The sequence below is a fragment of the Pyrgilauda ruficollis genome, unplaced genomic scaffold, assembly GCF_017590135.1.
Source record: "Pyrgilauda ruficollis isolate IOZ18807 unplaced genomic scaffold, ASM1759013v1 scaffold79, whole genome shotgun sequence".
Classification (NCBI taxonomy): Eukaryota; Metazoa; Chordata; class Aves; order Passeriformes; family Passeridae; genus Pyrgilauda; species Pyrgilauda ruficollis.
The window spans coordinates 3,951,699-3,977,065 of record NW_024529821.1 but is presented as its reverse complement, the minus strand read 5'-3'; the positions used below and the strand labels follow the sequence as shown (position 1 = coordinate 3,977,065).

The 25,367-nt window shown below is 41.1% G+C and overlaps 1 protein-coding gene across 2 annotated transcripts in view; it reads right to left on the bottom strand.

Moving 5' to 3' along the window:
* Positions 1–25,367, bottom strand: part of FARP2 (FERM, ARH/RhoGEF and pleckstrin domain protein 2) — a 67,880-nt gene that overhangs the window by 30,816 nt on the left and 11,697 nt on the right. For both annotated transcript variants that reach the window (XM_041486986.1, XM_041486987.1), the window contains exons 2-12: positions 22,213–22,317; positions 20,747–20,789; positions 17,157–17,235; positions 15,352–15,449; positions 13,253–13,367; positions 5,728–5,875; positions 4,877–4,966; positions 3,608–3,771; positions 3,412–3,480; positions 1,939–1,996; positions 1,024–1,264 (exon numbers count right to left, since the gene is read on the bottom strand). In XM_041486986.1, coding sequence (XP_041342920.1) covers positions 1,024–1,264; positions 1,939–1,996; positions 3,412–3,480; positions 3,608–3,771; positions 4,877–4,966; positions 5,728–5,875; positions 13,253–13,367; positions 15,352–15,449; positions 17,157–17,235; positions 20,747–20,789; positions 22,213–22,317 — 1,210 coding nt within the window. The remainder of the gene's footprint in view (positions 1–1,023; positions 1,265–1,938; positions 1,997–3,411; positions 3,481–3,607; positions 3,772–4,876; positions 4,967–5,727; positions 5,876–13,252; positions 13,368–15,351; positions 15,450–17,156; positions 17,236–20,746; positions 20,790–22,212; positions 22,318–25,367) is intronic.

The window sequence follows — 25,367 nt, the reverse complement described above, 5'->3', positions numbered from 1 at the left end:
GCATAGAGGAATCCATCACAAAAATCAAGACCAATCAATTGATTTGCGACTTCTCTGTCCAGTCTTCTTGCGTGAGATTTTTTAAATTATTCTGAAAGTCAAAGGCATAGTTGTCCCCCGTGCTTTGAGCAAAGGGGTTACTAAAGAAAAGGTTCACATCCAGGGGTGCAGCTGTTTCTGAGTCCCAGGAGTCGGTGTCCGTGCTGCTGGAGTCTTCTGTGGTGGTGGGAGGGCAGCTCAGCTGCTCCAGCTGGTCGATGATGTCCGTGAACTGGAAGGCTGAGCTGGACTCGGAGCGCACGGAGTAGGCGGGGAAGTTGAGCATGGAGCTGGCCTCGGAGTGGTTGGCAGAGCCGTAGGTGTGCAGGGAGCAGGTCCCGTTCAGGGCCAGGTTGTTGAGGGAGCTGCTCTCGGAGCGGTTGTTGATGAGGGAGCTGGTTTCAGAGGGGCTCAGCAGGCTTTGCATTCTGCTCGCTTGGGCCTTCACCTCAAACAGCTCCGAGGTGTCCGATGGCCTCTCATTGCCGTTGAAATCGCTGCCTTCTTCAAATTCAAACTCCTCTTCCATGTTCATATCCACGGCCTCGGTTGAGTACCTGTCAGGGCTCGACTGAGCAGAGACTGAGCTTTGCTGGAGGGCATCTGCAGCTAAACCAGCTGGCTCTGACTGACACTTGGAAAACTCAGAGCCCTTTAATTCTAACCCACTGTACACGTAGGAAAATGCCTCAGAGCCCCCAGCAAAAAAGGACATTTCTGCTGGGTCATCATCAATAAACTCCTCTGACACCTGTAACTGGGAATTTGTCAGTGTGAAAAGAGGGGCCCCACGGCTGCCACGCTGCTGCTCTTTTTCAGCAATGAATACACCTGTGGTAAAGTCATCCTCATCATTGTCATTTTTACAACCAGCAACCCTGCTCTCCTTACTACTTCTCACTACATCTACGTCTACACCGCAACCACTCTCAACAACAGGACAAGACGGGTCACAGTTTCCTGCAACACTACCAAACCCAACACCTTGGAGCACGGGAGATCCAGGCTGCTGCATCAGCTTCCTCCCCACTTCTTCCACTGGTGCTGCAGTGGTTTTGTCTGGAATCCTTGTGTACGGTGCTCGGGGATCCAAGGAGGAGGGACTGGGTTCAGCAAACATGGGCAGGATAGAAGCAGGACTGGCCAAGGAGTGAACTGAGTGGAAGGGGGCAGCTGTTGAGGCAGGAGACCCTGGAGTTCTCAAGCCCTCAGTGAATGGGACACTCTAAAAGGGGACAAAAAAGCAGAAACACAACAGATAAAAAGGGTTTGGTAATACACAAAAACAAGTGTAACATCCAGTCACATCCATATGCAGAAGAAATATATGGTTCACAGGAGCTCACTTTACAGCAGACACTGTACAGAAGCTGATCCAGCAGCCCAAGAAAAAGGCAAGGTTTTTTTCCTTAATTCTGCTAACTGAATGGAAAGCTAAAAGCATACATTTTATAGCTCAACAAGCATCCACAAAGAAAAACAACAAAATGACAGGGAAATTCTGTGATGCTTCCTTAACCTCTCCCATGTAACACAAGAGCATTCAGTGAAATGATTGTTTCTTGCCATGTCCTGCAGAAGGCATCTTACAAGATGCTTTGAGACTGCCAGAGAGCAATCAGAGAGTACCTAGAGATAACTAATCCTCTGAAATAACATACTAGAAAGTCCAACACTTCCTTTTCAGTTCAGTGGAACTTTGAGTAAAATATTATTCACTTCACACTCCACTGGCTACAACTATCAAATAAGTAAAAGCAACAAAAAGAACTGTGCAGCAGACAAAGAGCAAACAGTGGCAGCAATTCTGGTGAGTTGACTCCTTCACTACCACCTCAGAAAGCTGTTTGCCCATGCCCCTGCCCACAGCCACAACCCAGAGAGTGCTGCAGAACTGACCTGCTTTGGCACGTCCGCGTTCGAGGTGCGGGTGGATGCTCTGACCTTGCTGTGCCTCCTGTGGAACAGAGCAGCCTGTCAGCATCCAAGACATGCACCAGCCTCATTTCTTCCCCCACCACTTATGGCCATGCCAGTAGCCAACAGAAACATCTCAAGCTCTATTTTATCTGTGTTTTGTTAATAACTAGTTCAAGTTTTAAAAGGTCAAAAGAGTTGTAAATTAAAAGATGCAAGATAAGAAACGCATAAAAATGGAATAAAGCAAGATCCAGATCATTCACAGAATCAGAAAATCATTAAGATTGGAAAAGGCCTCTAGGATCATCAATCAAGTCCAGCTGTTCCCTCAGCACTAATCCGTTTCCCCAAGTGCTTTATCTCCACCTTTTTTGAACACTTCCAGGAATAGTGACTCCAACACTTCCCTGGGCAGCCTGTGCTTTCAGTGAAGAAATTTTTCCAACCTAAACTTCTCATGACGTCACTTGAAGCCATGTCCTGTCACTTGTTACCTGGAGAACAGACTGAACTCCACCTGGCTGGTGGGGATCTCTTGGTACCACTGAAGGAGACTTCAAGAACAACTTGGGGCTGAACACAAACTGAATACTAAACAGCAAATTTTAGTTTAACTCTACCCTTTTTCATTATTATAAACATCTACAGAAGAATGGCTTCAGAACCAGAATGAACTAATCTGCAAAAACTGTACAAATTTTTAAAAGTTCAGCCAACCACATAAAATTTTGTATGTATGTTTGACTCCAAAAAGTGGTATCCTGCATTATGCTCATGGTTAGATTCATTCTATATCAATAATTAAATAGAAAATCAAATTTTCAAATAGAAAAGGAGCTCAACTGGAGTCTGAGACATTAACAATATCTATTAATAGTAGATTAATGCAGACTTTTAAAAATTCCTATTGAGTCCCTATAATCTTTTGTATCAGGAGTAAGAGTTTCCCACACATAGTTTGGATTTGGAGTAGGAGGAGTTTCCCACATGTAGACTGGGCAGCATTAGAGTCAAGTAAGGAAAAAACTATTTTATAATGAAAGCACATATTTTTAATTTATATATTTATATGTTTAGAAACAACTGAGTATTTTAGATCACAGTTTCAAACTTGCAGATCCCAAGTCCCAGTGCTCTGGCACTGGCTGATTGCACAGCTACAGTGGCACAGAGAGGTCCCCACAAACATCATGGAACCTTCAGCACATGCTGAACTTTCAGACAGCTAAGCCACATTATCCATAGACATCAAAATGTGGGACCAAAACTTTGAAAAGCCTCTTATGTCATCACAAAATAATAATTTTTTTTTACATTTTAGTTCAGCTACCTTACATTTGGGAACTGAAAATAAGCCTGCCTCCAAGGAGCATTAAAATACTGAAATTTAGGCAAGAAGGGCACTGTGAAAGTCTCCGCTATGTTTTGCCTTACAAAGCCATTTCATCTTACCTTTCATATGGGGTTCTCTTCATCCCACTGTCCTTAATATAATCCACTAGTTGCTTCTGTGTTCGTCCACTGTGAACCCACAGAAGTACAAAGGTTATCAAACACAGGGATGAGCATTAGAGATGGAATGTTTTTAGAATGCTTCTTCCTTTTGCTCTCATTTTCTAAGACAAATGAGTGTGCTGTTTCTCCCTACCTGTATCTGAATGATGACCCTCTGGTGAAGAACACTGCTTTAGCCTTTGGCTTTGGCTGGTCGAAGAGCCTAAAGAATGTGTGATACTCTACACAGATTTTCCAGAAGTTTTTACACTCATCCCTACTTCCCAAAAGAAACTCCAATGTATCTTGATACGGGCCCTGGGAAAAAAAAAAAAAAACCACAGAAGTTCAGTAGCGCCTAAAATGACAGTAAAGAGAAAAGGAAGGCACAAATGTGTGCCAACAAAAAAGCTGAACTCCAGCAAGATGCAGGATTTCCTAAGTCACTTCTCATCTGCCTTAAAACAGTGGGAGTGATTCTGAATGCAGTTAAGAATTATTTAATAGCTGTCCAAAATGTTTGCTTACCTTGAAACTGTAAGTGTGTTTAAAAAGTACTTGACTTTAGAAACATGCTCAATATAACCCACCTTTAGAAAATTCAAAGAAATTTAAATTTTTAAGTGAAATAGTAGCTATTTTAAAATAATATTCCTTTTTTTAGGAGTTCTGATGCTTGTCTCCTGCAAATTCAGACAAAACCAGAAAATACTGCATATGTCAGAGTACAGCTATCACATGAAATTTCCAAGGGTCTGTTTGTGAGACACATTGCTACATCAGCAGACAGTGTCCTGTTTCAGGTATCCTTGATACATGAAATTATATTATGTCCAAAGTTGGGTTTTTTTCTCTATTTTAATATAATTTAAACACTGAATGCAGTCTAGTTATCCAGCAAGGAAGCAACAATTTTGATGACATCTGCAAAGAAAAACATCTGTAAATCAGCAAAGCATGAAAAATTACACTTGTGCTATAGAGATGTATAGAAAAGATGAAGCAAAGGTAATCACACCATCCTTAAAATTAAGCTACAACAATATAATTTCAGCCACCTATTCAGACCTGAGGTGTATCAGATAATTTTCATTTGAATCAAGAAAGTGGATGCAACTTTTTCAAAGAAGTACTGAGAAAGGCTGCACCAAATACTTGGGTCTAGTAATTTTTTTTTTGTCTTACATTTATACATGTGTAAGCTTGCATCAAGGATAAGCTGAGAGTGAAACACAAAACCTAAAGACCTTAAGTTGTGGGGTGAGAAAGGAAAGATTGACACTTGATTGATGCAGCCCAGCTAAGCCTGCCCACTGAGGCTGTTTTATAAAATCACAAACTCCAGAAATGTTCATAATAAAATGAGGCACAGGTATTTTTTTCAACACTGACCAGTCTACATTACAGTAAAAGTTACACAGACCTCTGGGTGGAGCTTAATAAGGAATCTTTTCCTCTTGAAGCTCAGCTTACGGACCTTGGACCAGTTGAAGGTATTGATTTTCGTGTTACCCTGAATCAAAATGAGAATGATTAAATGTTAGCAAACATTTCAGAAAAGCAGAGTACCAAACAAAATTCTGTTGTGGGTATATAGATGTGTATGTGGACACATCCAGCTGGATTTTTACTTCTGGTGACAACATTCCCTTAAACAAGAAAGGCCACTAAGCAGTCTGAGAGGGATTGCAGGACTGATGCACCTCCAAAAGAAGCTGCCCCACAGTAACCAAAGAGCAGGTAAGACACAGCTGAGCACCCAAACGGAAATATTTCAGTAAATCAGCTGCCTCTGTATTTTGGGGAGAGGAAAACCCTACCACTGCATTCATAAATAGGATTCTGAGCACTGAGTTGTTTCTTTAATACAACAAACATAGTAACATTAATTGGTCCAATCACTACAATCAATCAGCAACAATGAGAGCAACAATATCCCAGCAAAAATCCACGGGAATATTAAAGAAGAGAAACCAAACCAAAATTCCAGGATGACAGACCTGTCCCAGGGCTGTTCCAAAAATGAATTAATTGATGATTTCCTCTCATCACACACCTAACTTCAAACAAAGCCCCTCTACTTCAGTGTCACTTGTTTTGATGCTCTGCACTCTGCACAAGAACAAGCTGCACCAAACAGAATTTTGGGGACTTAAATGACACTCCTTACCACAGAACACATTAAATTTTCAAGGCATCAGAAACAACTGATGTTAAAAAGAGAGACTTACTCCAACATGCTAAAGGACAGACAGTCTGCCATCCCTGCCATACCTGGAACACCAGCACACCCATGTGTGAAACTGCCAGATTGATTTTGGTGCCCTCACGGTCAGAGGCGAGGTGGAATCTGATGCCATACATCTCCAGTTTCCGGGCAATTTCAAGCACTTGAAAGTCAGATTCAGCAGGAGTTTGACCCCTATAATGAGGAAGAAAAATAAAGTTTTAAGAACAATCTGATTCTACAACACTGCCAACACACTTAAGTCTGAACTCTGGGCACTAAATAATAATTTTCTGTCTCATCTAGTTGGGTGGTTTCACTCCATGTCGTGTGTCACACTGAAAGTTCTGTAATGACCCAGCTGATGGCCAATGTCAAGTGCATCCCAAGACAGATGCTGAGAGAGATATTCATCAGCTCAGAGCTTTTACAGTTGAGAAACTATAAAGTTGAACAAATCCAAATTCAATCCACAGTGCTCCTCCTTCTGCTTGCTTGTGTACACACTAGCATTAACAAAGACAAGAAGTGAGAGCTGGTAGAGTTGCACAGCCAGCAAAACAGAAACAATGCAAACATTGCAACAGAATGACCCTTTTCAGGTCAGGTTTTGGGACCATGAAATTATTACTCTATTACCACCAGGTGCCTTTGGCTGGATAATTCCCTCCCTGCCAAGGAATCCAGAGAAGGATCTTTAAAATGAAACCTCATCTGCTGTCAAAATTACTCTAAAAACAAGAGGAAGCTGTACACAGACAGGGGCAACTGCTCTGTAAGGGTACACAAGGTCCAAAACAGCAACACAGAGACTGTTCATGACCTGTCACAGTTTCAGCCCTCACTGACTGCTCCCCAGCTTAGTTGACATCAAACCACTACAATTTGCTCTCCTGCATGAAAACAGTCTTTTTTTCCCCTCAATCCCCCCTTTTTTTCCATGAGAGGGAGTGCACTAGATTGTAGTGCATTTTCAGTGGATACTTGTACTGGCAAGAACTTTTCCCTGTAAGTCAAAACACTCCATAAGTTCATAGGGTCCTGACAAGGAGTTAAAGATCCTCCAAGAATGAGCAAATGGTGCTGTGGAAATGAAAGAGTTCTTGGAATCATAGAATCATAAAATCATTAGGGCTGAAAAAGACATTGAAGACGATCAAGTCCAGCTATTGCTACTGATCATGCCCCTGTTACACTACAAAGCAAGAAAGCCTTTATCACAAACATGAGCATGCCACCCAAGTAGGTCTCTGAACTAAAAACACCCTGCAAGAAAATGCTACTGCCCAGTTTTAGGCATAACATGGTCCAGGAGAACCAGGAAAAGTAGGAGAGCCTTCTCCTGTGCTAATCCCAGAGAAATCCCACTGCAGAGCTGTCTCCAGATCTGGGGTCCCCAGCCTAAGTGGACGCTCCATAAGATGAAGGAAGACCAGAGGAGGGCACAGAGATGCTCCAAGAGCTGGAGCCCCTCTGCTCCGGAGACAGGCTGAGAGAGTTGGGGGTGTTCACCTGGAGAAGAGAAGGCTCTGGGGAGACCTCATTGTGGCCTTTCAGTTCTTAACAAGGGCTTTTAAAAAAGAGGGAGAGGGACTTTTTCTATGGACAAAAGGTGATAGGAGATGGGGGAATGGTGCTAAACTAAAAGAGATGAGATTAAAATTAGGAGAAGTTCTTCCCTGTGAGGGGGGTGAGGCCCTGGCATAGGGTGCCCAGGGGAGCTGTGGCTGCCCCTGGATCCCTGGAAGTGTCCAAGGTCAGGTTGGATGGGGCTTGGAGCAACCTGGGATAGTGAAAGGTGTCCCTGCCATGGCAGGGGGTCAAAGCAAGATTAATTTCAAGGTCCCTTCCATCCCAAAGCACTCTGGAATTCTGTGAAACACCAGCAGCACAGGACCTGCTGGGCCATCCAGAGCAGTGAGGCTGCATCAGCCACAGCTGGATAAACTGACCCCCTACATCACTGCTGACAATGATTAGAAATAATAAATACCAAATTACTTCCATGTGCAAGTTCACTAGGATAAATGTAATGATACACAGAAGACATGGGTGCTAAAAAATTATTATTCTATTTACAACCAACCAGTGCTGAAACCAGATTAGATTCCTGCACACACATAGACTAAGCAAATTTTACAAGCCTTTTTTTCCAAGAAGAAAGTGGCCTTCCTTCCATAAATCTGCATTTCATTTTATTAAAACAGATGACAAACTATTTTTAACATTACCTATTTTTGTGTACTATGCTGTGCCACCCACAACATCACTACTAAATAAATTCTCCTGGTCCCTTGACTGGCTTTTCTAGTCATACTCCTTAAAAATGCCTCCTACCTACCTAGAGTAACATGTTAGATCAAATAATTGTTTAGCTCCATATGGATTTTTTTAAAAACAAATAGAGAATACTGAAGTTAATTATTACATTTGAATTAACAAAATTAGACATTATGACAATACATATTAACCCCAAGTAGGAACTGTCTCTACAACTCAGAATACAATTATGAAACTTATTTCATATGCTACAGTTTTAAAAAAAGAAGTTGTTAGAAAAAGCAATAATTTTTTTATACTTAGTAAAATTCTCTTTAGTGTAAAACACACACATATATAAAATGCCCTGAGAAAGTCAACCTGAATGCACACAACAGCATTTCAGCAGTGTTCTGTTGCCTTGTTCATTCTGGAAGGGAAAACAAAGAATCTAAAACACTACAGCAGGAAATCACAAATTTATTTTGCCAGCTGCAGAAGGCAGAGATTCAATGACATTCCTGACTTTACAAGCTCAGTCCATAATCCACCCTTATCCAAATGTCAGTATTTTGTGACCATGTAATATAAAGGAAAGAACATAAGAGGCACAAAAACCTGATTTCAAATGAAAACAGAAATGCCAAACAACAGAGAGAGCCATTTCTACCACTACTACATGGACTAGTTATGTCTAAAAGCTCAAACTGCTAAAGCAGATTTCCCTTCCCCTCACTGAAATGAGTAACACTGCAGTAAGTGCTTTTAACACTGACTTTAACTGTTGCTTCCATTTCCACCACATATTCCTCAAGTACACCAAAAATGCTGGAGTACCATGGTTCCTATTTATGAAATATACACAAGACAAAAGAGGTAGATCATAAATCCTGCTTTTGGCCAGGGCTTCCTGAGTTACACTCTGAGCACTGTGTGTAACTCCCACCCACGCTAATTCCTGCTATAATTCTTCTGAATACAGCGACATTAAGAATGAAAGCAGGGCTTTGTCTTTTTAAAAGGGTGCTGAGGTTGGGAAGGAGAGTTGGAAGGGAAGGAAGGCAAAAAACAAAAAATGGCAACTAGAAAATTGGAGCTCTAAAAAAATTCCTCATGGACAGCCCTGTGTAACTGGTGTAGAACCACTGACTCTTATTTCATGTACCATTAGATATGATCCAAAGCACAGCACATCTCAGGAAGAAAAAGAAATAAGATACCAGCCAATTTTAAGAGCGCTCACTTGCACACAAGCTGCCTGTAGGCAGCAGAGAAGGCTGAGCCTGGTGTGGAGGAGCTGGGAGCAGAGCCAGGCAGCTCTGATTGTGCCACAGACAGGTACCAAGAGAGGCAGCTACAGAAATTGCCCTCAAATGCTGCCTGCAGGCTTAGCTGCACAGCCCAGCCCCAAAACAATCTGCTCTAATTTTGTTCAGCCATTAAGCAGATAAATCTACTTAATCTTCCCCAGGTCAATGGATGACACGCTACTATCAGTATTTCCAGCAAAAACTGCTGTCGGTGCAAAAGGTGTTGGTGTAGAGGTTCCTTACAACCATCCAACTACACAAATATTGGTTGTGATAAAATATTCCCATGGCAATGAACTCAAAATAAATGCTGTCAAGTGTTAAGTGATTTACAGAGCATTTAAACCCAGTGATTAATATAGAACTTTAAAGACAAAGTGTCAAGTTAGAGTTTTTCTAATTTACAGGCAATTTAAAGAATTTAAGTTCATGGACAATTAAGCAACAAGTTGTGAGAGGATGTGAGGGACAACAGTAAATGTAAATATAAATCTATTAAATCTTCTACTTCTTTCCTGATTTAAGTATGCACAGACAAAGAAACCACAGACATGTGAACACAGGCCAAATGTGTCATGTTGAATCCTGCACTCACCTTGCAGTAAGTATTCTACTACTCACAGGAAGGCAGGAAATATTGTATTTTGGGTGTCTGGGTGTCAGGAATTAACTGCACCAGCACCAAATACACCATCTACAAAATATACATCTTTACATCTTTATTTTTAATGAACTATAGAAATAAAATAGGTTAATTCAGGCTCTTGCTGAAGCAATAACTAATGTACTATACCAAAAATATAACTCATCTTGTTTACCATTACTACATTTGCAAAGTATAGAAACTATACTTTATGATAGTAAAAGAAAGGATTTACAAATGTAAAAGAAAAAAAATATGTTTAACAGAAAATAAGCATTCAATTGCCATCTTTCCAATTACAACATTCTCCATTTACAGAATGGATTGGATACACAGGTTCTGTTTTACTCAGGGTGATGATGCTCTCCCACTTCTAATAGCTACAGTGAAGCAATAAAAAAAAATTTAAAAAAAAAAAAAAAACAGGCAGAAGGAAAGTGCCACAGAAACAATCTGGAGGAGATGAGCCATCCTGCCAGAAATAGGTTCCTCTTCCTGAACACCTGGTTTGTACAAGAAATCTTTCAGGAGCAATCATCAGTGGAAAAATCACAGAATCCCAGGATGGTTTGGGTGGGAAGGGACCTTAAAGATCATCCAGGTCATCTTCTACTATCCCAGGCTGCTCCAAGCCCCATCCAACCTGGCCTCAAAAATATTAGTCTGCTAAAGGTAAGTGGGGAAAAAATAAGGTAAATTAAAGGAAATAAAAAATTAAAATAAATGAAAAAAGTAAAAATGTGACACACCCGAATAATATGAAAAATAAGCATTTTTGTCTGTCCAATTGCACTGTGCATCCTCACCAGGAAAAAGCCAAATGCCCAGGTCCCTGCTCCTTGGAACAGAAATGAGGAAAAGTGTAACTACACTGAGAAAACTCAGAACTCTCCTCAACTGCTGAAGATGGGAAAGGGTGGTCAATATTCCCTGAGTAAGGGAAGAGGGAAGGGATTTGTGTGCTGGTTTGGGCCTGGGTTAATTTTCCTCACAGTAGCTGGTACCAGGCTGAGATTTCTATTTGAGCTGGGGACATGTTGATAACCCAGGGGTCTTTTCCTTATTGCCCAGCAAAGCTCACCCAGAGCCAAGGGCTTTTGTGCTGTACACACAGCTCCCTGGTGGACACACAGCCAGGAGAGCTGGTCCCAAGTGACCCCAAGGATATCCCATCCCATATGGTCTGTGCTCAGCATACAGAGCTGGGGGAAGCAGGAGGAAGGGGGATATTTGGAGTGATGGTGCTTATTTTCCCAAGTCTCTGTTACCTGTGATAGGATCCTGCTTTCCTGAAGATGGCTCAACACCTGCCTGCCAGTGGGAAGTAAGGAATGAATTCCTGTTTTTGCTTTGCATGTGTGTGTGTGTCTCTTGTTCCACATATTTAAGCTGTCTGTACCTCAAGCTGTGAATTTTCCCACGTTCACCCTTCCAAATCTTTCCCTCAACCCACCAAGGGGGAGCCAGCAGCAGCATGGGGCTGAGCTGCGGTTAACCCTTGGAAGCCACAGCTAATTTTAAGACTGCACTGCTTGCAAAATGACATCTCTCTAACAAAAATGTTTCCAAAGGCACAGGGGAAATTTGAAATGAGCCTTCAAGGTACGCAGGTATCACGAACATTCAAAGGTAACCTTTTCTAATCTCATGCCTCAGCTGTTAATCTGAACATGGCTTGCATGTACACTTCTAAAAAACTGCCTTAAAATAAGATTTACAAACATTCTAATAATATGGCTGTATTACATGCAATTCTTAAACCAATTTTGGAAAGTACATTTATGAAGCAAGGAATCTTTACCTATTAACCTTCCTGACAGGCAAAAATGCAAACTTTCCTTCCTGTAACCAATGATTAGAAGTAACTTGTTTGAAAAAAAAAAAAGCTCAAATCTATTTAACAGAACTACCAGCCCCTGACTCAGAAGGCAGTCACCACCTTCCCATCAAGAGAAGCAAACCAGGAAAATTCCTCACAAGCAGAAGCAACTGAACAGAGTCCTGGTATGTGACTAATGCTGGGCTGTTGTGTCCATGCTGTGGGGATACTTAGATCTAAAAATCCCACATTTCTCCTGAAATTTGAGAGCCATCAGCCTACCCTGCATGGTGTCATCAAAACCTTGCATGACCCATTGGTAGCTTCAGACTCCACAGCACCTTGCAGTAGTATCACAATGCTGCTGCAAGTTCTATGAAAATGATGTTTCCCCTTTTAATTTGCTTTGAAATTACTAATTATTTCAGCACTTTTCTTCGGACAAGAGAAAAATAATGAAATTAATGGTTTCCCTACTCCAGCTACTTTCTCCCAAGGTGAAGAATCCTAGCATATATTTTAATTTACTTCAAATTACTTTAAATGACTTAAACATTTCTTTTGTTTCTTCATCATTTCCACAAGCACCTCAAAGGTTCAAAAGCAGAAAAAAGTAACCACCTGATTTTATGAAGAATTGACAAAGCTGGAATTTCATCATTAGCAATAATTTCAGTACAAGTTAAAATGACTGATCACAAACAGCAAATATCTAATTACTGAAATTCTAAGGAACTAATTTCCCAATACCACAGCATGTGTCTTTAAACATGGATGCTGCCCTGAAAAACCTTTGTTCTGTCTTAAAAGAAAATCAGTCAGCAACAATCCATGACTTCACCCACAGAGAGCAAAGGAAAATCTAAGTTTGGATTAAGACACAATAAAATGCATGTGTGGACATTCACAATTTTTTAAAGAACTTGAAGTTGCTAAATCCTAATATGCAAGGTCTCAAAAGTTACAGAAAAATAAGTTCCTGTAGTTCCTGACTCCATGTTGGAACTAATTTTATATTTGTGGCAGAGTTTCTTTGCCACCAATAGTCTTCCCTTATTTCAAAAATACCCAGCTGTAAGATAAGGTTTTGCATGAATTCTGATGGAAGTTATTTCTTCCCCAGTCCCTCCATCCTTCTCCATCTCCTTTATGCTTAATGTATAGCAAAAGAATATGATGCAATTGATTTCTAATTACTTAGACAAAAGCAAGAGCTCTGCATATGCTGGCAAAATTGAGCTTAAACTTTGTAGAATTGAAACTCTAAAGAATTATTTTGCCTAAACCCATTATTACATGTAAGCTTTCTTTGGGACCTTATTAAAGGCACACTGCAAAATTCACTTGAGGAAAAACTACTGCCCAACAACTCCATCCTGACTATGTAACTATTGCTACACCAAACTTTCTTGCTCAAGGTAAATGATGTTTAATTTACACATTCCTAGTGTCATCCTGTCATGCAGCTGCTCAACCTCCCCCAGGCAAGCCTATCTGCTGCCCAGGGGTTCCCTTAGTGGTTTACATTAACCCTCACTTACACATGCTTCCTGTGGAACTCCAGGATCTTTCCTTCAAGTTTTTCCTGGTTTGGCAAATATTGGTTTGTTTTAAGGTGTTCTCGATCTTCTGATTCATCAAAATCTCCTATTTCAGCTACAACAGAAAACAAAACAATGTTAGAGTAAGAAGAAACAATGGAAAAAGAACACTGACAAAATATTTGGTAAGGAATTAGAGAGACCTTTAAGTGGTTCAAATTTGTGCATGACGTTTTGTATCCAGCTTCATTTTACCAAAAATCACATTTATGCCAAGCTGACTTCCTGGGGATTACAATGTTCAGATGTTCAGCATTTGAACATTGTCTGGAAAATGCAGACTTCTTAAGATGTGAAACTTGTAGAAGACCTGTGAGGTGATCTGAACATTTCCTCCTTACAGATACCTTATACTAAATACCATATTTCAACATATTTTTTATTATATATATGTAAAATAGTAATAGACAAGGCTACTCGGGAAGATGGCAAGTTGCAGATGGAATTTTGGTCTTCCCTTCACATATCCATGTCTTTCAGATGCAATGCTGTGAATTTAGGAATATTTACAGAAGAAAAAAGCATTATTGTAAAGTACAGAACAGCTTCCACCTGATACAACACGAAACAATCAGAAGCCTTTGGCTTGGAATACAAAAGCACAAGGCAGGCAGAACATGTGGCAAATGTATATAAAAATTACAAGTTGAGTAAATAAATTTTAAGAATTTACTTTTTCTGATAAAAAAATGAGGTTGCAACATTAGCTTCAAAACTAAAAGGTTTCAAAAGATAAAAGCACATATGTGTCGTTGTCCTAAAGACTTCCCAAAAACTAAGCTGTGAAGCTCATTTCTGTGGAAGGATGCAAAAAATGTAAGAAAATTCAAAAATTAGACAAATACAAGGACAACCAAACAAATGCAGAGTCAGTCTGTGGAGCTGTGTGTGCAGTGATTATGGGAAGGATGGAGAAAAGGAAGAGTTGCCATATGCTCGCTCTGTGTCTAAGGGCATCTGCCATCAGCTACTGTCAGAGAAAGGAATGGGATTATTCTTAACAAGAACACAGCAAATCCTGTTTAAAATCTAGCCAGCACATGAGAAAAGGAGTAAAAAATAGTGAAAGGTGCTTTTGTAAAATAATTTCTGTTGAAAATGAACCTGTTCTTTCTGACATTTTCCAGAAGAGCAGGATCAGGCTAAGCAAGGCCTGATGGTGAGATTCTCATCAACTCCACAGTGCTGGAAAACCATGAGCAGGTTTTGGTGGTGCCACTCACTGATGGCACACATACACAAGACAGATTTGCTCTGCCAATAAAATCACCAGAAGAAATATTATTATAACTGTATTGTTATATTGCATTGCAGAATTAGACAACCAATAACTATTTAGCAGTGCACATGTGAAAAAAAATCAGCTTTTGCTTCCAGCCAGCCAAGAGCCACCAAAGGCTCTGTCTGCAGGTTGGGTTGCAGACCTGTGAACACTTCAGCTGCTGCTCCAGCAGTTTGGTGTCTGAACTCACTCAGGGTTTCCAACCTCCTCATCTCCAAGGCCACATTTTAGGTCTTTAAGCATGTACAGACTGAGCCAGCAGCAGCATGGAGTGCTTCAAGATAAATTGCTTCCCATTTCCATTTCCAGTCCCAGGGAGGAGGAAAGCTGCTGACAGCCCCGCTGCAGAACCTGCTCCAGCATGGCTCTTAGCTGTGTTTCAGCCCAGTTCCTGTACAGCCATCTCCTCCCAGGCACAGGGAAAGTGAAAAGTGGAGCCAGGGAAGCACCTAGACAGGTGGGAACAGCTGTCTGAAGATGTGGAGTGCTGGCAACGGAGCTTGCAGAGCCAGGGAAACAGCAAGGTTTTGTACTACCCCTCAGAAGCCAAATCTACTTCATACTTAAGCACTAACTGTTCCTCCCCACACCAGCTCTGATGACCATCCCAGGTTTGAAAACCAACATTTTTACAGTGTGTGGAGAAGGAAATACTGTGAGACAGAGACTTCTTTTAGTTACCAAAAGCTTCTGTGTGTGACTTCATGTGGGTTAGCAGTGGCACCATCAGCAGTGCCAGCCCAGCTGGGATACTCACACTGCAGAAGGTGGGAGACCAGCAGAGCAGCTGTGTTGTCACTGCAGGTCAGCCTCTCCTCTGCCAGGTCCCTCTTGATTTGCAATGCAAACAGGTACCTGCAGGAGAGTACAAGGGCTGGAGTTACACACACCATCCTGACATGTGAAAACACAACAGAACAACTGAGCAGGAGCTTATAAAAGCAGCACCTCCTGATCCTTCTGCTCTCCAAAGAATAACACAACAGCCTGGCTACCAAGGAGCCAGGCCAAATCAAACCAAAATAACCTGTGACTGTTCCAGTGCAATTTATCAGCACAGAAAGACTCATAGGAACAAGGAAGAAGGAAAACAATGTTTTAAGCAGTAACCGTGCAGTAACAGCAGCTGTCATTTTTAGCTGGAAAGAAACTTAAAGGGCACTTCAAGTCATCTTATCTATTAGAAAAAAGATGGAAGAACATCAATGATTCCAGTATTTTGTTAGGAAAACTGATAAGCATTTCTGTTAGCACTCAACTAGTCTACTCAGCAGTTGTATTTTCCAGCCTACAAAGACAGTAAGAAGTCAATTTACTTTTCTTATACTACTATATTAGTTCAACTAAAATATTTCCCATTCAGTTGCTAAAGAGGAATAAGTTTTGTTTAACAATTTTGTATGCTGTTCCTTTTAATTGGAAGGAGATACACTAAGGACTCCAGTAAAGAGGTGACAACTCACTACTATAAACCTTCAAACTGACAGACTGATTCTTCTTTACTGAATTACATCCTAAGATATAGCAATAAGATTTTTTTAAATAAGAGTTTATTTTAAAACTTTATTCCTGAAGTAAATGGTACTAACAGTTCTAAATTTTGAATTACAGGGATTTTGTTTTTAATTTTTAAGTACTGTAAGTATGCATTAAAGGCTTCTCAAAAAGTATGCTCTGCTTTCTGTATGTCTGATGAGCTCTCAGTTTCTCTAGTACACTCACAATAAAGAATACAATATCATTAACAGCATAATTGAGTACCCAGATGCTCTAAGTGCAGACCATAAACACTCAATAAATAGGCAAAATATAGTTCCTGCTCTAAAAAGCTGTATTCCTAATGAATTCCCTATATGAAGCAGTAGTTAATATAAGAAAACTTGGTGCAAAGGAAATGTTCAGAGAGTATTTCTCCTTAGAAGAGACAGTCACAACTGTTGTTATGCTGGCTTGTTCTTAAATACATCTGAAGGATAATAAGGAACCTCTCTGAGAGGAATTCCAATTAAAAGTAGTGAAACTGTGAAAAGCACTAAATGAGCTCTTTAAACACCAACGTCTGGGTAATGTCCTTGTTAGAGGCAGATTTCAAACCAGGTCCCCAGGTGCTAACAGGTGGATAGGGCTGCTTAACTGGCCACTGATCCATTAGAAATCCACAAAGAAAACCCATGGTGAGCACGGTAAAAATTGTGAACAGTAAAGTGTGTTTGCAAGTGCAAAGTGTGTTTGGAAGTTTAGATCACTTATTAAAATATGTACTGATTATTTTATATTTATTTTTTATAGACAGCATTTATAAATGTTAGCATTTTCTGTATACTCTGACTCCCTTGACACCAGGATGCTGGAAAGCCCTAACCTGTGCTGTTTTCTGTTTTGAAAAGTATTTTTTCTGATAACATTCATCTGCCAACACATGTCTGCTGACACTCTAACATTCACTGAAAGTGCTCTTTCACTCATCTTCCACCTCAGCTTTGCTTGGAAGCAGCTGTGCTGCCTTCCTACTCTATTAATTCAGTATATAAAGCATGTCCAATAATTCTAAAAATACTTCACCTAGTATATTCCTCTTGCAGCTGACCCGGGTCAGGAGGGAAAAACTTTACAGCCAGACGAAGCATTGTAGTCTTTGGTCCTAGAAGAAAAGTTGGTCATTTCACAAAAACACCCCATGTTCTTCATATACACATGCACATTCTGTTTGCCAACAGGCAGAGAAATAATACAAAGAAATTCTAGCCAGTTTCAAATCCCAGCTAACCACAGCAGGCTCTGGTGTTGATTGTTCATGTCAAGTGAGATAAAGCAGCTGTTTTCCACAAGAGCTAGGATGCCACTGACAAGGTGAGTCTGCAGGCTGAAACTGGAAAAACAGCTTCATGCAATGTGAATTCTCTAATACCCCAAAGCAGCTGCTTGGCTGCATAAAAGACCATCAGAAGTGACCCAGGGAGAGGGTCCCAGAAGGGAGACACGTCCCACAGGCTTCCAACACCCACCTCCACCATCAGGAGTGATGCCAGCAGACCTGATGCCCCCCCATGGAGATAAAAGGGTGTTTGCACCCTGCTCCCAGCATGCCTGGTAATACACATTTCCTCCCATTTCCTGAAAACTAATTTAACTTTCAAAATTAAAGAGAACCCTTGGTCACTACTGGGAACAGTCCATAACGCTCTAAATTACCAGTTCCAGCATCACAACTCAGCCTGTGGAGCCACAATCCCTGTTTCACCTGGATTTCTGAAGGAATTCCTACAGGGTACAACAATCTATCACCATGCCAGGACTGGGCACCACTGTTTTCCTATTGTTTTTCCAGCCTGAAAGCAAATGAGGCCAAGTATTGCAGAGGCAGGCAAAGCACTGGGCAGGCTGTGCTTCCAGGAGCCTGCTGAGCATCCACCTGATGTGCACAGGCACCCTCTGGACCAGAGCCAGGCTGTGCCCCCACTGTCCTCGTGCCACTGCTGTTTCAAAGTAAACTTAGCCAAATTAAAAATAAATCAAACTTGTTGGAGCACAAGCAGCCTGCTTTTTAATTTATTTTAAGCACCAGGATCTCTCAAAGCTTAACAAAGTCCATTTTAACCCCATCAGCCCCAAAGTACACTGATTTCTTCTGCCTGGAATATCTGATTCCCACAGGCCAAACATTCTTTCACTCATCCTCTCGTCTGCTAATGAGAGAATAACAAACTTTGCTTTTTGACAAACAGCTGGGAGAACTCGCAGACTATCACAGCTGTGACAAGAGCAGCTCCCAGCCTCCAATTCCAGAATTGCCAAAGCTTTGGTCAACAACAACAAAAAAACCCAGAAATCCACATCCTAATTACAGTGTAGTATCTAGAAATGAAAGGAGGCTGGAAATAACACCCTATAATGACACAGAAAGCCCACATTTGGCAGAGACTAAGGATTCTACAGTTCTAGACATCGACCAAGTGAGGGAAATAAATAGTTTTAATGATTCCAGTTAAAAGACCAAAACTTTACATCAAATTTCTGAAAATACTCTGAGCCTCTGGCAGACCTTCACAAGGTTAAGAACAGTCCTGCACATTACTGATGTCAATCAAGTGGAAGTATTAATGTGGGAGCAATATTGGAAGTGTTTCAAGCATCACTTACATCAAATGATAATAAATATAAAAAAATTTAAAACATAATATTGCATATTTGCTTCTATAGCACAACCCTCCTCTTTTTGTTTAGCCAGTCTTGCCTTTACCCTATGAATAAGTTCCACTCAAATCAGGAAAATAAACACTTGCCCAGACTTAATCGAGACACAGAATTTATTTCAAGAAGCCAAGTCTGAGCAAAAGTAAGAAACAAAAAGGATGCAAGAAAAAATTACCCAAGAAGGAATGGTGAATACAACTCTGATTTACATAAAGTAGCAGCACCTCAGAGAAGGCACCCAAATGTCAGCCTGATACTGTGTGTCTGTTAGGAGGCTGAAAATTTGGATCCAAACTCCTTCCCACCTGGAGTGGTTCACTAGTAAAACTGACTGCATCCATTTGAAATTAATTTAAAAATTCCAAACCTTATCACACAAGACAAAGTTCAATGGATGTCACAAAGCCAAAACTAACTGGGAGTAAACCAAGAACTTCTGTTTTTAGAGAGGATGTCAAAGACTCAGAAGTGCCTGTCTGCAGGTACACAGCAATCACCAGCAACATCAACCAACAAGTTTGAGCAACATCACCTTAAAACCCATAACATCTGTGTTCCCCTGCTGCTGGATTAAAAGTTAGAAGTTTAACTTCAAAATCATTACATTCTACAGAAAAAGAAAAAAAACCCAACCAAACAAAAGCCCCAGTATATAGAAAATAGGACATTTTAGTCAATTTAAAATTGATTTCAGAACATGAACATTTGCCAGACAACTGACTGGTATCTCTTACAGAATAATATTAACAAAAAAATTAAATAAATCTTTCAGTTTCACTGGCAACACAACACGGGTGGCAGACTGTAAAGCAGCCATAAATCTTGGCACATCCCCATGATTTAAGACCATTTTAGAACAATGTTTATATCACCAGGAAACAGTTTGTGGTCTAAGGTCAAGTTTCCACAATTTATATAGTATAGGAGAGGATACAGAAGGAGTAACCAAGCAGCACTGCAGACCTGTGATCCACGAGATCTTTTGACTGGGACACAATTCCTCTTAGCCACGAGCATGTAAAAACACAGCACTCCCAACATCTTGTTGGCAGGGAAAATAGAGTGAAAATATTCTGTACTCTCCCAAAGGAGCCTTATTTTATAGATGATTTGGCTCTTCTGCTTAAAAAACAGTGCCGACAAAAGTCAAAAATCACGACCTTAAAAAGTTACAAAATGAGCTAGAATTGATGATTTCATATTTTCTGGCAATCAATTTCAGACAGAAGAGTAGCTAAAAGCTACTTCCCAGTATTCATTTTCAACATATTTCAATCAAGATTTGCAAAGGAGTAGGAATCCACCACACCCTCCTGATCTTGTTCCTCCACAAAGCCTCTACAATCAGAACCACAAAACAAACAAATTGCTTAACTGTGTTCTACAGAGAAAAAACAAAAAGCTGGATCTAGTCGTTCAACATCTGAAGAACCAACCAGCAACCTGCATTCTTCAGCTCTTTTGGGCCTTTAAATTGCCTGCCACATTAACACTTTTTAGGTGGTATAGAGACAAGACCACACTCCACAGCCACGGCAGAGGCTCTGACACTGCAGCCACCACCCAGGTGGGAGATTCCCACCTCTGCTCCTGAGCATGTGGAAAGAGCTGCCATGGGAATCAGCCAAAATGTTCCTTTTTCTTCCCACGGTATGACAACACAACTTCCAAAAGCTAACACAGCAAGTGTTATATTTCACTTCAATACAACACCAGCTGAGCCAACCTTTCCAGATATTTATCAGAGAAAGAACCCTGCCCGCAGGAAGTTTCCATTCCACCCACCACATACTGCCTATTAAAATGTCAGGTTAGCATGCCCCAGCAGGAACCACTCTCACCCCTGCCATGTGTGTTTTACAGGGAAGCATAACCAGTAAATCAAGTAGTAATTGTGAAAGCAACCCACATAAAGAAGATGCAAATTAAGGAAAACTTCCTTTTTTAAAACTACTTACTCCGTACTTGTTTAATAACAGGTTTCATAGGTTCCAGCCAAATCTGAAATTGAAGAGAAAAAAATTACAAACTTACATTCTTATTTAATATAATATGAAAACATCAAAAGTAAATTCAAATTAAGCAGTAATTTATGAGTAGCATTTCTTCCTCAATGCAGTAATTCCTTTGCTTTACAAAAAGTGTACTTATCTATTTGAACTGACATTTCTCATGCATCAATACAAAAGCCACTGATCTGTGCTTAAAGCTCATCTGGACAGAAGAAGAGCCAGGTCAGCAAAAGCAGAGCCCCAGTGCCAAGAGGGCAGGAGTCATGCCAAAACCCACAGTCTGACAGGAGCCAGGCTGTAGAATTACAGAAAGTCTGCAGAACATGAAAAGGTCCAATGTTTTTTTCCCTTCTGTGCTATTTCTGTCACTCTTCCCTAGCTACTTAAGGCTTTTTACTCCATATTAACTTCCCACCATTTTTTCCCTTTTGACAAGCATGTTTTACAAGAAAGGCTATTGTTCTAGTAAAAGGAGAATCCACAAAAGCAATGCAAAATACTCTGGAAGCTCAACCTTTTATTTTTCCCACTCTTCCAAACAGAAAATTGTTACAAGACAATTATGTTTGGTCCTTACTAGTTACTGCTCTGTTTGTGAGACAGCTGAGGATTTTAAGAACATTATTAGCTGCAGGAACAGTCTGGACACCATGCACAAGCAACAGAAGCTAAACAAGCTTCAGTGTATTTCCTCAGCTCAAGAGCAGCATGGATAGTGCCATTAGCATTCCCTATGTTCTCAATCATATTCTCTGCATGTGAGTCCTAAATCTTAAAAAAAGAAATTTTAAAACAGTTGAAAAAACCAAAACAAATCAAATGAAAGGAAAGTTTGGGGAACATTTTCTAGTTTAGAAGCCACACTGTCCTCTTTGCAAGGTACAGGATAAGTGACTAGGAGGCTTAAAGGTGTCAGCATTGATCTAGATCAATGATTTAAAAAGCTCACAGGCCTGTGTGCCTGCTGAGGTTTTTGTTGATTAGAAAGAGGTTTGGAATGGCTCTTCAGGAAAATTAATTGAAGACTGAATTAACTGAGGATAAATATGAACACTACCAAAATTAAACACCATAATTTGATTTTGTAAGTGCTCTGCAGAGTACACTTTGAGTTCATGTTTCTGCTTTCAGAGGAAAGGAGGATTTTATTTCTGTCCCTGCAAGTAGGAACATCAGCAGCTATTTAACTTCTTTATAAAATTTCTGAGACTTAACAAGCAGGATCTGATTCCTCCCTTCTTCTTCAATAGCTCTTGTCATTCTGCTGAGTGAAACAGATTTACAAGAATCCAAGAGATAATCCCACAGGAGACTACAGGAAACTGCAGCAGACTGAGAAATTTTTGTCACTCAAGGAACTGCATTCACCCAACATTTTTATTATACCAGATTTGTCAGGGAACTGTACTCACCCAATATGACTGGATATTCTGAAACTCAATTCCAAAGTAGTCTGATTCAATCAAATTCAGATGCTTGTAAACTTCTGTCAATAATGCCTGGCCGTAACATTTTGACTAAGGAAGCAATAAAAAAAAAGTTACAGTGAGATTAATAAGAATAAACAAGAATAAGTTTACATCAAAAACAAATGGCATCTTTATAAACTGGAGAGAAATATCACAAAGACTGTTCACATTGTTCTTGTCACTGTAACACACAAACATCTAATACTCAAGACTCCATACAAAAATCCTTCACAGAAGCAGAGGAACTGAAGCTGGCAGGGGCCACTGGAGGTCACCTACCCGCAGCCTCCTGCTCCCAGCAGGGTCAGCAGAGAGCTGAGGAGACCAGCTGCGGGCTATTTGCGGCTCCCTCAACAAACCCACACGTTTGTTTGTGTAGCTGAGTGCTGTGGCCTGCAGCAGGAGCTGCCAAATCCCTGCTCCACACAGACCCCTCACTCCTTCCCACAGCAGGAACCCCAGGCCACAAACAGCCTTTGCACCAAGCAGGCTGGAAATGCCTGCGGACAGCGGGAACCCCACCGAACCTCCTCTCACACCACGCTGCCTGGGGAATCCTTTCAGTGAATCTCTCCCTCAAGAAACTCACTCACTCACTAACCCTTTCTGAGAGCCAAGCTAGGAGCAAAGCCACAAACATCAGCAGAAAGCAACTACAGCAACACAGGAGAGAACGGGGGACTTCCACAGCGCACCCAAACCAGCGACACTTGGGGCTGCTGGTTCCATCACCCAGCTGGCTCTCAGCACCCCTGACTGCAGCAGGTGCCAGGAGAAAAACAGCATTTCTGAACCCACACATCAGCCCATCTGCATCACTCAGCAAAGAATCCAAAAGGCTGTCACAGCCCATTCCAGAAACACATAAAACCTGCAGGGTGCAGCAGGAGTTGCAAGGCCACCAAGCTCCACCTTGGGTCACGAAGCAGTCCCCCAGCTGTGGGGACAGGGTGTGACACCATTCTGGATGACTGGGTTATCCAGCAGAACACACTGGCAGCCTTGATGACACCGCGGTTTTGTTCATTTTGAAAAGTCCAGTGATGGAAGGCTCTATGACTTTCCCATCAAAGCAGGAGCAGAGTTCTGTGATGACTCTAAACACTCAGAATAGTACCTACTTTAAAAGTATGAGGCATTATAATAAATTGTCACAATCACAGGATGATTTGGGTAGGAAGGGACCTTAAAACTCATCCAATTCCATCCCCTGCCATGGAAAGGGACACCTTCCACTATCCCAGGTTGCTCCAAGCCTTGTCCAACCCAGCCTTGGACACTTCCAGGGATCCAGGGGCAGCCACAGCTTCTCTGGGCACCCTGTGCCAGGGCCTCACTATCCTCACAGGGAAGAATTTCTTCTCAACATTTCAACTAAATCTACCCTTCTTCATTTTAAAGCCAAATTAGTGATAAAATTAGAATAATTCAATACAATGCAAATTAAAATATCTGAGAGCGAGAATGTGCTATTTTAGGCTTAAAAGATAAAAACAAGGAGAATATTGGGGAAATATTTTCACATTATGAGGTGCATAAAAATTCAAAAGTAGTTGCTTCTTACACGAAAAAGATATGAACTGTCAATGTTTTTAGAACCCTGCAAATTCCTCTATAACATTTTTAAAAACCCATAAAATTTCATAGAGAAAAGTCTGATAGCCCTGCACTGCTGCAAATCTGAAAGAGCTTTGGTATCTGCAGTGGTATGAGCAAAGCTGACTGACTCCAACCCTGTAAACTCAGAGAAAAGCACAGAAGCAGGACAGAGAGTGACAGAAGTTGGGTTTGTATCTCTCACTCAGGCTTTCACCAGCCATGGTACCTGTAAGAGCAACCACAGCTTCAGTCAGGTGAATTCATCTGGTGCAAACACAGGTCATTCAAAAAGTTTCTTGGTATCACTGCTCAGGCCACTAATGCTGAAACCCCTAAATAAAATTGCCAGTCAGGAGAAGTGATGCAGCTCTTGGTGCCTGCAGATGGTACAGAGATACCAGGCTGAGTGCTGACATGGTACATGAATATGAGTACTCATCTCTTTTTCTGAACAGGTTTTGTGATGTATAAAAAGGCATTTTCTTGGTAAGAATATAGCTGCACTTTCTTAGCCAAAAGTTGTGCTTCCAGAAGACTCTGTGAGTATGGGTTTTGGTTTTTAAGTGGTGACAATGAAATAAGGAATGATACAGGTAATGGCAAGCCACATCTCCAATAAATTACATTCTTTCTCTGCTGCCTCCTGCACATTTCCCATGCAGGTTACAGACTCTCCCACAGGAGACATTTATGCCTGGAGAAAACAATTTTGGAAATCAAGTTTTTTAATTTTTAACTGAAACACATTTCTTGCTATTCACAGAATGACCAGTCTGGAAGAGACCTTAAAGATCATTGAGTCCAACCCAGCCCCAACACCTCAACTAAACCATGGCAGCCAGTGCCACATCCAGGCTTTGTTAAACACACCCAGGGATGGTGACTCCACCACCTCCCTGGGCAGACCATCCAGAATTTTATCATCCTTTCTGGAAAAAACTCTTTCCTAATATCCAACCTAAATTTCCCTTGGCACAGCTTGAGGCTGTGTCCTCTGGTACTGTCAGTGCTGCCTGGAGACAGAGCCCAGCCCCAGCTGAGCACAGGCACCTTTCAGGGAGTTACAGAGAGTCATAAGGTCACTCCTGAGTCTCCTTTTCTCCAGGCTAAACACCCCCAGCTCCCTCAGTCGCTCCTCAATGGACTATGCTATGGACTTGTGCTAAATCTTAAAATACTAACAGAAGAAAATATCCTCAAATATAGTAGGACTCTTGTTTTTTAAGGTCCACACCCACACATCCGTAATTGTACACCTCCTTTTCCCAGGCCCCACAGAAGGGAACACTTTTTCAGCCAGCAATGTTTGTGGGGAGGCAGCAATGCCCTGACCAACCTGATGTGCAGAAAATGGGATATGAACCTTGCCTTTTCATGGTACAAATGTTTAGAAGCCTCTGAACAGGACGTGTCCTGTAACCCAAGTCCCTGATTTCTCATTCGTGAAACAAAAACTAATTCTGGTTCCAACCACCTTTTGTCAGAACACACTTGGATTA